We start from the raw sequence: 12,048 nt of genomic DNA on the forward strand, positions 1-12,048 counted from the left end.
AACACAAGAGAAGGAAATGACCTATAGTAGCGAACCCAAAACAATATATAAAATGGAAATAGGAACATACATATCAATAATTACCTTAAATGTAAATGGACTAAATGCTCCCACCAAAAGACACAGATTGGCTGAATGGATACAAAAACAAGACCCTTATATATGCTGTCTACAAGAGACCCACTTCAGAACTAGAGACACATACAGACTGAAAGTAAGGGGATGGAAAAAGATATTCCATGCAAATGGAAACCAAAAGAAAGCTGGAGTAGCAATTCTCATATCAGACAAAATAGACTTTAAAATAAGGACTATTAAAAGGGACAAAGAAGGACACTACATAATGATCAAGGGATCGATCCAAGAAGAAGATATAACAATTGTAAATATTTATGCACCCAACATAGGAGCACCTCAATACATAAGGCAAATACTAACAACCATAAAAGGGGAGATCAACAGTAACACATTCATAGTAGGGGACTTTAACACCCCACTTTCACCCATGGACAGATCATCCAAAATGAAAATAAATAAGGAAACACAAGCTTTAAATGATACATTAAACAAGATGGACTTAATTGATATTTATAGGACACTCCATCCAAAAACAACAGAATACACATTTTTCTCAAGTGCTCATGGAACATTCTCCAGGATAGATCATATCTTGGGTCACAAATCAAGCCTTGGTAAATTTAAGAAAACTGAAATTGTATCAAGTATCTTTTCCGACCACAACGCCATGAGACTAGATATCAATTACAGGAAAAGATCTGTAAGAAATACAAACACATGGAGGCTAAACAATACACTACTTAATAATGAAGTGATCACTGAAGAAATCAAAGAGGAAATAAAAAAATACCTAGAAACAAATGACAATGGAGACACAACGACCCAAAACGTATGGGATGCAGCAAAAGCAGTTCTAAGGGGGAAGTTTATAGCAATACAAGCCCACCTTAAGAAGCAGGAAACATCTCGAATAAACAACCTAACCTTGCACCTCAAGCAATTAGAGAAAGAAGAACAAAAAAACCCCAACGCTAGCAGAAGGAAAGAAATCATAAAAATCAGATCAGAAATAAATGAAAAAGAAATGAAGGAAACAATAGCAAAGATCAATAAAACTAAAAGCTGGTTCTTTGAGAAGATAAACAAAATAGATAAACCACTAGCCAGACTCATCAAGAAAAAAAGGGAGAAGACTCAAATCAATAAGAATTAGAAATGAAAAAGGAGAAGTAACAACTGACACTGCAGAAATAAAAAAAATCATGAGAGATTACTACAAGCAACTCTATGCCAATAAAATGGACAATCTGGAAGAAATGGACAAATTCTTAGAAATGCACAACCTGCCAAGACTGAATCAGGAAGAAATAGAAAATATGAACAGACCAATCACAAGCACTGAAATTGAAACTGTGATTAAAAACCTTCCAACAAACAAAAGCCCAGGACCAGATGGCTTCACAGGTGAATTCTATCAAACGTTTAGAGAAGAGCTAACACCTATCCTTCTCAAACTCTTCCAAAATATAGCAGAGGGAGGAACACTCCCAAATTCCTTCTACGAAGCCACCATCACCTTGATACCAAAACCAGACAAGGATGTCACAAAGAAAGAAAACTACAGGCCAATATCACTGATGAACATAGATGCAAAAATCCTCAACAAAGTACTAGCAAACAGAATCCAACAGCACATTAAAAGGATCATACACCATGATCAAGTGGGGTTTATTCCAGGAATGCAAGGATTCTTCAATATACGCAAATCTATCAATGTGATAAACTATATTAACAAATTGAAGGAGAAAAACCATATGATCATCTCAATAGATGCAGAGAAAGCTTTCGACAAAATTCAACACCCATTTATGATAAAAACCCTCCAGAAAGTAGGCATAGAGGGAACTTTCCTAAACATAATAAAAGCCATATATGACAAGCCCACAGCAAACATCATCCTCAATGGTGAAAAACTGAAAGCATTTCCACTAAAATCAGGAACAAGACAAGGTTGCCCACTCTCACCACTCTTATTCAACATAGTTTTGGAAGTTTTAGCCACAGCAATCAGAGAAGAAAAGGAAATAAAAGGAATCCAAATCGGAAAAGAAGAAGTAAAGCTGTCACTGTTTGCAGATGACATGATACTATACATAGAGAATCCTAAAGATGCTACCAGAAAACTACTAGAGCTAATCAATGAATTTGGTAAAGTAGCAGGATACAAAATTAATGCACAGAAATCTCTGGCATTCCTATATACTAATGATGAAAAATCTGAAAGTGAAATCAAGAAAACACTCCCATTTACCATTGCAACAAAAAGAATAAAATATCTAGGAATAAACCTACCTAAGGATACGAAAGACCTGTATGCAGAAAATTATAAGACACTGATGAAAGAAATTAAAGATGATACAAATAGATGGAGAGATATACCATGTTCTTGGATGGGAAGAATCAACATTGTGAAAATGACTCTACTACCCAAAGCAATCTACAGATTCAATGCAATCCCTATCAAACTACCACTGGCATTTTTCACAGAACTAGAACAAAAAATTTCGCAATTTGTATGGAAACACAAAAGACCCCGAATAGCCAAAGCAATCTTGAGAACGAAAAAAGGAGCTGGAGGAATAAGGCTCCCTGACTTCAGACTATATTACAAAGCAACAGTAATCAAGACAGTATGGTACTGGCACAAAAACAGAAAGATAGATCAGTGGAACAGGATAGAAAGCCCAGAGATAAACCCACGCACATATGGACACCTTATCTTTGATAAAGGAGGCAGGAATGTACAGTGGAGAAAGGACAGCCTCTTCAATAAATGGTGCTGGGAAAACTGGACAGGTACATGTAAAAGTATGAGATTAGATCACTCCCTAACACCATACACAAAAATAAGCTCAAAATGGATTAAAGACCTAAATGTAAGGCCAGAAACTATCAAACTCTTAGAAGAAAACATAGGAAGAACACTCTATGACATAAATCACAGCAAGATCCTTTCTGACCCACCTCCTAGAGTAATGGAAATAAAAACAAAAATAAACAAATGGGACCTAATGAAACTTCAAAGCTTTTGCACAGCAAAGGAAACCATAACCAAGACCAAAAGACAACCCTCAGAATGGGAGAAAACATTTGCAAATGAAGCAACTGACAAAGGATTAATCTCCAAAATTTACAAGCAGCTCATGCAGCTCAATAACAAAAATACAAACAACCCCATCCAAAAATGGGCAGAAGACCTAAATAGACATTTCTCCAAAGAAGATATACAGAATGCCAACAAACACATGAAAGAATGCTCAACATCATTAATCATTAGAGAAATGCAAATCAAAACTACAATGAGATATCATCTCACACCAGTCAGAATGGCCATCATCAAAAAATCAAGAAACAATAAATGCTGGAGAGGGTGTGGAGAAAAGGGGACACTCTTGCACTGCTGGTGGGAATGTGAATTGGTTCAGCCACTGTGGAGAACAGTATGGAGGTTCCTTAAAAAACTACAAATAGAATTACCATATGACCCAGCAATCCCACTACTTGGCATATACCCTGAGAAAACCAAAATTCAAAGAGAGTCATGTACCAAAATGTTCATTGCAGCTCTATTTGCAATAGCCAGGACATGGAAACAACCTAAGCGCCCATCATCGGATGAATGGATAAAGAAGATGTGGCACATATACACAATGGAATATTACTCAGCCTTAAAAAGAAATGAAATTGAGCTATTTGTAATGAGATGGATAGACCTAGAGTCTGTCATACAGAGTGAAGTAAGTCAGAAAGAAAAAGACAAATACCGTATGCTAACACATATATATGGAATTTAAGGGAAAAAAATGTCATGAAGAACCTAGGGGTAAGATAGGAATAAAGACGCAGACCTACTGGAGAACGGACTTAAGGATATGGGGAGGGGGAAGGGTGAGTTTTGACAGGGCGAGAGAGAGTCATGGACATATACACACTAACAAACGTAGTAAGGTAGATAGCTGGGGGGAAGCAGCCGCAAGGCACAGGGATATTAGCTCGGTGCTTTGTGACAGCCTGGAAGGGTGGGATGGGGAGAGTGGGAGGGAGGGAGACGCAAGAGGGAAGACATATGGGAACATATGTATATGTATAGCTGATTCACTTTGTTGTAAAGCAGAAACTAACACACCATTGTAAAGCAATTATACCCCAATAAAGATGTTTTAAAAAAAAAAAAAAAAAAAAAAAATGCTAACCATCATCTGAGCCTTCAGCAAGTTGTAATCTTTTTGCAATAGTAACATCAAAGATGACTGATCACAGATCATGTAACAAGTATAATAATGAAAAAGTTTGAAATATTGTGAGAATTACCAGATGTGACATAGAGACACGAAGTGAGCAAATGCTGTTGGAAAAATGGCACCACCACTAGACTTGCTTGACACAGGGTTGCCACAAACCTTCAATTTGTTAAAAAAAAAAAAAAGCGTTATCTGCAAGGTACAATAAAGTGAAGTGCAATAAAGTGAGGTATGCCTATACGTCCTGCCTCAAAGTAGAAATCCTATTTAGATCACCTTTAATTTCTCTCTATGATATATTAATAGTTTTCTGTTTAGGGTTCTTACATTTTTTATTATACTTATTACTAGGTATATGATGTTTTGATGATAATGTATATGGCATATTTTTTAGTTTTTAATTTTATAACTTTTCAGACACCAAAAAATGTTAGTGGAATTTTTTAAAGTTTGGTCTCTTATCTGGCAACTCTTCTAGAAACTAACTGATATTCTAATAATTTATTTGTAGATTGTTTTGGATTTTCTGTATCCTTAATTATATCAAATATGGAAAGTGATAGTATTATTTCTTCCTTTCTTATGCTTATAATTCTGATTTCTTTTTCCTGCCTTACTGCTAATGCCATTTAATACTTTTACTAACATGTTGAATAGAAAAGGTAAGAGTTGGCATTCTTATTTTGTTCCTAATCTTACAGTGGACATTCTCCACATTTCACTGTAAATAGGATGGTGGCTCTAAAGTTTTTTGTAGTTTCCCTTTGCTATGAGTTTTTAATCATACATAATTATTGAATTTTATTAAATGTTTTATCTGACTATACTGCTATGATCATATACATTTCTCCTTTATTTTATTGATGTGGTGCATGACATTTGTTGATATTTGAATGTTAACTCACCTTGCATTTCTGGAGTAAAGCAGCTTGGTAGGAATTCACACACACACACTCACACATTCACTCACTCACACACACTACATTTGATTGTCTAACATTTTGTTTATGATTTTTGCTTCTATATACATAAGGGATATGGGCCTATTTTCTTTTCTCATAATTGTCCTTTTAATTAGTAAATAGTATATAGAGGGTAGAGATTTAAAAGACCTTTTAAAAGGTCTTCTTCTTCTGTGATATAATATAATACAATATTACTCCATTTAATAAAAATGACCTTTTTTATTTTCAAATAATTTCAAATCTGCAGAAAAGATACAAACATAATGGAGTTCCCTTTACCTCTCTCCCAGTTTTTCCTACTGCTAACATCTTATACTACCATAGTATACTTTTCAAAATTAAAAAGCCAACATTTATATATTACTATTAACTAAACTTAAGACTTTTTTTTGATTTCACCAGTTTTCCCATTAATGACCTTTTTCTGTTCTAGGACCCAATCCAGTATATCACGTTCCACTTAGTTAATTGTCATGTCTGCTTAGTCTTCTCTGGTCTATGACAGTTCCTCATTCCTTCCTTGTTTTTCATGATTTTGACAGTCCTGAGGAATATTGGTCTGATATTCTCAATCTGGATTTGGCTGATGTTTTTCTCATGATTAGACTGGAGTTACAGGTTTTGGCAAAGAATACCGCAGAAGCGAAGTAACCTTCTCATCACATCATTTACAGAGAGTATGTAGTGTCTCCGTGACATCACTGGTGATGTGAAACATCATCACTTGCATAACATGGTGTTTGCTAGGTTTCTCCACTGTAAAGTTACTTTTTCTCCCATTTTATACTCTCTTTGGAATTCATTCATTAAGACCAGCCCAGGACTGGACTTAAGGGGAAGATTAAGCTTCACCTCCACCTCCTTGGGGAGGAGATGGATGCCGGGGGTGAGGTTACCTACATATGGAATTCTTATGTTGGCAAGATTTGTCTTCTCCCTCCCTCCTATTATTTATTTATTTATACACTCATTTATTTACTCCATTATGTTTTAATATGGATTCTTTATAATCTATATACATAGTTACAACCTTAAAAACCTCTGGTTCCCCCACTGACATATAAACTTTTTGAGGAAAGGCTTTGTTTCTTTTTTATTTTTGTACACTCTATGCGTTTAGCATAGTCCCCTAATTTATAGTGGACTTCCAGTAATTATTTTTTAATGGATATCTTTTCACTTCAACTGAAAAGTACCCTTTCCTTATATAATAGCATTCTAAATCCAAAATAAAGTAGATTTTTTTTTTTTTTTTTTGCGGTACGCGGGCCTCTCACCGTCGCGGCCTCTCCTGTTGCGGAGCACAGGCTCCGGACGCGCAGGCTCAGCGGCCATGGCTCACGGGCCCAGCCACTCCATGGCATGTGGGATCTTCCCGGACCGGGGCACGAACCCGTGTCCCCTGCATCGGCAGGCGGACCCTCAACCACTGCGCCACCAGGGAAGCCCAAAAGTAGATTTTAAAATAAGTAAAAGTAAACTTATGCATGATCACACTGTAATAAGTATGTAAAAAAAGCAAAAGGTACTGCAGAAATAACTTAACCATTTGAGTTGGATGTCTCCAAAAAATATTGAAGCCACATTTGGAAAGAAATTACAGTATCTGATAAGCCAAGGATATGACCTGCTGTGTGCTTTCTCTTTTTTGTTCAGATCACCAAAGGAGACTAAGACCCCGTTTTCTCCCTTCTCTGGAAAATTATCATCTGATGCAGTCACTCAGATAACAACAGAAAGTCCAAGAAAAGCCATGTTTTCATCTGAGATTTTTGTTAATGCTGAAGATCGTGGACATGATATTCCAGAGCTCAGTACACGGAAGTTGGGCAAAGTTCCTGTCAAGTTTGCTTCATCGTCTTTAGTCCAACAGATTACTGTTCCTCATGGCACAGATGGTAAGAGAATTTTAGGTCATATTACCAACTTTTGTGTAATTAACTAAGAAATTTCTTGATTGGGTCTTTCTAGTTAGGAAACCTAATTTTAATTTTAAGCATTAGGTTGTACATGATTATATCATCTTTTATTTGCATAGCTATGAAGAGAATATAATTTATTATGTTTTTACTTCAATTTCTAGTGAAGTTAACCTATGTGAAACTAATGCTACTGTGGTTGATGTATTTTCAACTCATAATACTTGTCATAAGAATGCAAGTAGTTCATGAAAACATAAAAACTATAGAGGTTCAATTTTAGGGAGGTAGATAATTATTTGGCATTGTTTTTTTACTATTGTTTTGCATGATAAAATGAACAGATAGCAAACACAATACCAGTCTATTTCTTTTTCAAGAAACGTTGACCAGGGACCCAGGTTGACTGTGACCCTGCTTTCTTTAAAACATGGAACCTTGGATTCATCATCATAGTCAACAGGAAGGGACGAAAAGCATGGAGGAGCACATGTTGGGAGGCTTTTATGGGCTAGGCCTAGGTGTGGCCCACATCACTTTCCACTGACTAGGAATAGTTTAGCTGTGCTTTCCAGGATGAAGAAGAAATGAGTTTTGGTGAACAGCTAGCAATCTCTACCATAAGCTCTACATTTAGAGTGTTCATATGCTTTCATGACAGTGATATTTTTATAGTCCTTATACTATATAACGTTCAAAATTATAGCAAGTTATTTTCTTTTTCAGACCAGTAACTAGAAAGTTAAGTTCCCATTCTACCTCCAAATGAGGGTGGGAACTTTAAATTACTAATTTTAAAGTATTCAGTAGTTTGTACAAATCTATTCAAAATATATTTTAAGTTTTCCTACTTACGCAAGAAGTTTATCTGTCTGTAGGTATAAATGGAATATGCCTAAATGTATAAAGAAAATTGCTTAGTTCCACATTTAAATTGTACTGAATTTAATTTGAATAAATATATTTATATGTTGAAATGGTTATATTTCTTTTTTTAAAAAATTTTATTTATTTTATTTTTTGCTGTGTTGGGTCTTCATTGCTGCGCACAGCCTTTCTCTAGTTGTGGCGAGCGGGGACTACTCTTCATTGCGGTGCACGGGCTTCTCATTGTAGTGGCTTCTCTTGTGGCGGAGCACGGGCTCTAGGCACGTGGGCTTCAGTAGTTGTGGCGCATGGGCTCAGTACTTGTGGCTCGTGGGCGCTAGAGCACAGGCTCAGTAGTCATGGCACATGGGCTTAGTTGCTCCGCGGCATGTAGGATCTTCCCGGACCAGGGCTGGAACCCATGTCCCCTGCATTGGCAGGCAGATTCTTAACCACTGCACTATCAGGGAAACTCGAGATGGTTATATTTCTTATACATTTTTATTGTGAAGTAAAATTTTGCCCCCCAAATGTATAGTCTAATAAATATCACACAGAACACCTTTAATGTGTCAGTTACCTGTTGCCACCGTGATACTGTATAAGAACCTCGAAAATCTCAGTGCTTTGTAGCAACAGACATTTGCTTTCTTCACTCATGGGCTTATAAGTCAGTTGGAGTTTGGCATCAGGATGCAAAAATGGTTTGGGTCTATTCCACATGCTTGTACTGAAACCCAGGCTACTCTAGGCTATGTTGTTTTCATGTTGGTGGCAGAGCACAGGAGAGGAAATCCAACTGTGAAAGTGTATTTTATACCTATTCTGACATCAAACGGATCAGTCTATATAGAGGCCACAGTTCATGTTTTTACCTTGACATACAGGTACTTGGTAGAAAGGACTCCTTTAAAAGATAAATATTATTTGGTTTACTAATAAAATATTATTTTTAACTCTGTGGATTCAGAAGTAAAATTTTTAAAAATATTTTAAAAGTATACAGAGTAGTATGTTGAATTTATGACTATGTGTCCACTGCTCTGAATTAACAAATTAAGAGTATTATATTTAGTTCCATTTTCAAGTTTTTTGAAGAAATAAATTTTATGGTTGGACTTTCTTCTTTACCCTTCTCCAGTCCTTTCTTTCTCTCCCAGGAACAACCATTATTTGCTGAATAGTCGCTTCTTCCCCCAGAGATAGGCAGTCCAAAGTAACTTTAAGACTTCTGCATCCAAACATAAAGTCGTTGAGAATTTCAAAAAGCCACTTATCTAAAAAAAAAAAAAAAAAAAAAAAAGCCACTTATCTTGTCTCTGAATTCTCCATCTCCACATGGTAACCATTCTTGCTCTGGGTCCATTGTAATTCTGCCCAATTGTCAGTGTCCATTTTCTGCAAAATTTTTTTTTTTTTTTTTTTTTTTGTGGTACGTGGGCCTCTCACTGTTGTGGCCTCTCCCGTTGCGGAGCACAGGCTCCGGATGCGCAGGCCCAGCGGCCATGGCTCACGGGCCCAGCCGCTCCGCAGCATGTGGGATCTTCCCGGACCAGGGCACCAACCCGTGTCCCCTGCATCGGCAGGCGGACTCTCAACCACTGTGCCACCAGGGAAGCCCCATTTTCTGCAAACTTTGAACTAAATGGTAAATTTAACCATCACTACCAAGCTTTATATACACTGGTGGAGGAAGAAAGCTAATAAATCAATATTCTAACAATAATGACTACAGCAATGTCCAAGTAGAAGTAGAGGCTACAGCCTATTTTTTTCTGTTATTTAAATTCTTCGCTCCTCTATACATTTCTTCATTCTCCTTGAATTCAGCCAGGTTCTCATTGGCTGGGGTTTTTCCTGATAGGTTGGTACAAGTATTCCTAAGTAGTCTAAGACTTTGCTAGCCCTGCATAGGTTTAACGTAATTTTTTGTTAATTTCGATGACCAGGCTTGGTAAAGTAGTCCCCTAGGTGTAAGCCATACTCCTATTGACTTTCTTTTTTTAAGGTAACCTTATTTCTTCCTGATAGTTAAGGTCAATTGTAGTTTTAGTCAACACTATGACATCCTATTCCCTGTATTGTTTCAGTGACATAAAGAATGTAAAGTGACTAGATGGCTCCTGTCTCCTGGTAGAAGTGCCCCTCCCTTATTTCTAAGATCTTCCATCAAACAAAGCAGAGTCATAGAGATAGAAAGCAAAAGATTTTAAAGGCTTCTTCTGCCTTTGTTCCTAAATACATGCATTCTGTCTGTGGGATAGGCAAGTACCATATATGGTTCTGAGCACATGCCATATTCTGTAAGCTAGCATTCCAACCTCAGAAAGTTATGCCTCCCAGCTTGTGCCATATCAGTTATCAGTAAATTGTTCACTCACTTTTTTTTTTGAGTTTACCATAGTTGTGGGTGATCAGGCTTGTGATGAGAACAGTGACTCCTTTCAGGCATCAGCCTTTTGTCTCATTTCCTTCACTATGAAGTCAGTTCCTTGGTTGGAAGCAGGGTACTAATAATATGGATTCCGTGTCAAATCATCAGAATGATGGAGTGGTCAAGGATGGTAACACAATTCTAAATATGTAAAAGTTGTTATTGTGTCCAGAATGAAGGAGATCTCATTCTACTCTGGGACTATCAGACTCTGTCTAGAGTATTTTGATTTTTATAAACTAGACATGGGCAACTAGGAGTCCATCTCTTAGAGGTAATTACAGGATGCAAGAGAAGACCATGGTCTATAAGGATAAACTGAAGAAGCTGTTGTGTTTAATCAGGAGAAGTGGTAGCTATCTACAAAATTTTATTTGAATGAGCAGTACAACCCCATAAATAATCAGGAGTAACCTAAACAAGAATTTTATAGGACTCATGTGATGGAAATACTAATCCTTTGTGTAGGCATAGAAAAGGACAGTAGACTAAAAGAAGGGATGGGATATTTCTGAATGGGAAAATTGAATATTGTAAAGATGTCATTCCCAAATGAATTTAAACTCTAACGTAATTCTACTAAAAATTCTAATGGAATTGTTCTTTTGAACTTGTTTAATTGATCTTAAATTTTTTCAGGAAGAATAATAAAGAAAATACTGGAAAAGAAGAGTAATGGGGAGGATAAAGTTTAGGAGAAGCCAGTGGAGTGTTTTAATGGGATGCCTGGAAGTTGCAGACATTATTCGCACCCTTGACCTATGGGCCCAGACTTAGTCATATGTCCATACATGTCTGCAAGGGAGATTGGGAAATACAGTGTACGCATGAGCAGTATGTACCCAGCTAAATATCAAAATGCTGTTACAGAGAGAGAGTTTCTACCACATCATGAAAGAAAAACGAGTATATAGAAAAAGATTTCAGGGACTTCCCTGGTGGCACGGCAGGTGTCCGCCTCCCAGTGCAGGGGACACGGGTTTGAGCCCTGGTCCGGGAAAATCCTACATGCTGCAGAGCAACTAAGCCCGTGTGCCACAACTACTGAGCCTGTGCTCTAGAGCCTGCAAGCCACAACTACTGAGCCCATGCGCCACAACTGCTGAAGCCTGCGTGCCTAGAGCCTGTGCTCCACAACAAGAGAAGCCACCGCAGTGAGAAGAGTGAGAAGCTCGTGCACCACAACGAAGAGTATCCCCCCTCTCCGCAACTAGAGAAAGTCCGTGTGCAGCAATGAAGACCCAATGAAGCAAAAAAAAAATAAGAAAAAGATTTCATCTTCTATAATAATCAAATTACTACCATGTCACAGACATTTTAGAAAGAATTTTACCAGTTAGTATTTAAGAAAAAGAAACTTTATAAATGTAAAGTAGAAAAATTGAATTCCAAATTATACATACTATACACAACTATGTAAACAAATAAGAAATACAGAGGAAAGACCTGTAGAAATACATTAAAATATTAATAATAGTTATCTTTGAGTGGTAAGACTTTGTCTTTTTTATTTCTGTGTATTTTTTTAATATTGAGAATTTATA

General features: G+C 36.9%; 1 protein-coding gene across 2 annotated transcripts in view; it reads left to right on the forward strand.

The window, feature by feature from the left end:
* Window positions 1-12,048, forward strand: part of ALMS1 (ALMS1 centrosome and basal body associated protein) — a 247,530-nt gene that overhangs the window by 139,456 nt on the left and 96,026 nt on the right. For both annotated transcript variants that reach the window (XM_032652290.1, XM_032652291.1), the window contains one exon: window positions 6,941-7,182. In XM_032652290.1, the coding sequence (XP_032508181.1) occupies window positions 6,941-7,182 (242 nt within the window). The remainder of the gene's footprint in view (window positions 1-6,940; window positions 7,183-12,048) is intronic.

Source organism: Phocoena sinus, chromosome 13, assembly GCF_008692025.1.
Source record: "Phocoena sinus isolate mPhoSin1 chromosome 13, mPhoSin1.pri, whole genome shotgun sequence".
Taxonomy (NCBI): Eukaryota; Metazoa; Chordata; class Mammalia; order Artiodactyla; family Phocoenidae; genus Phocoena; species Phocoena sinus.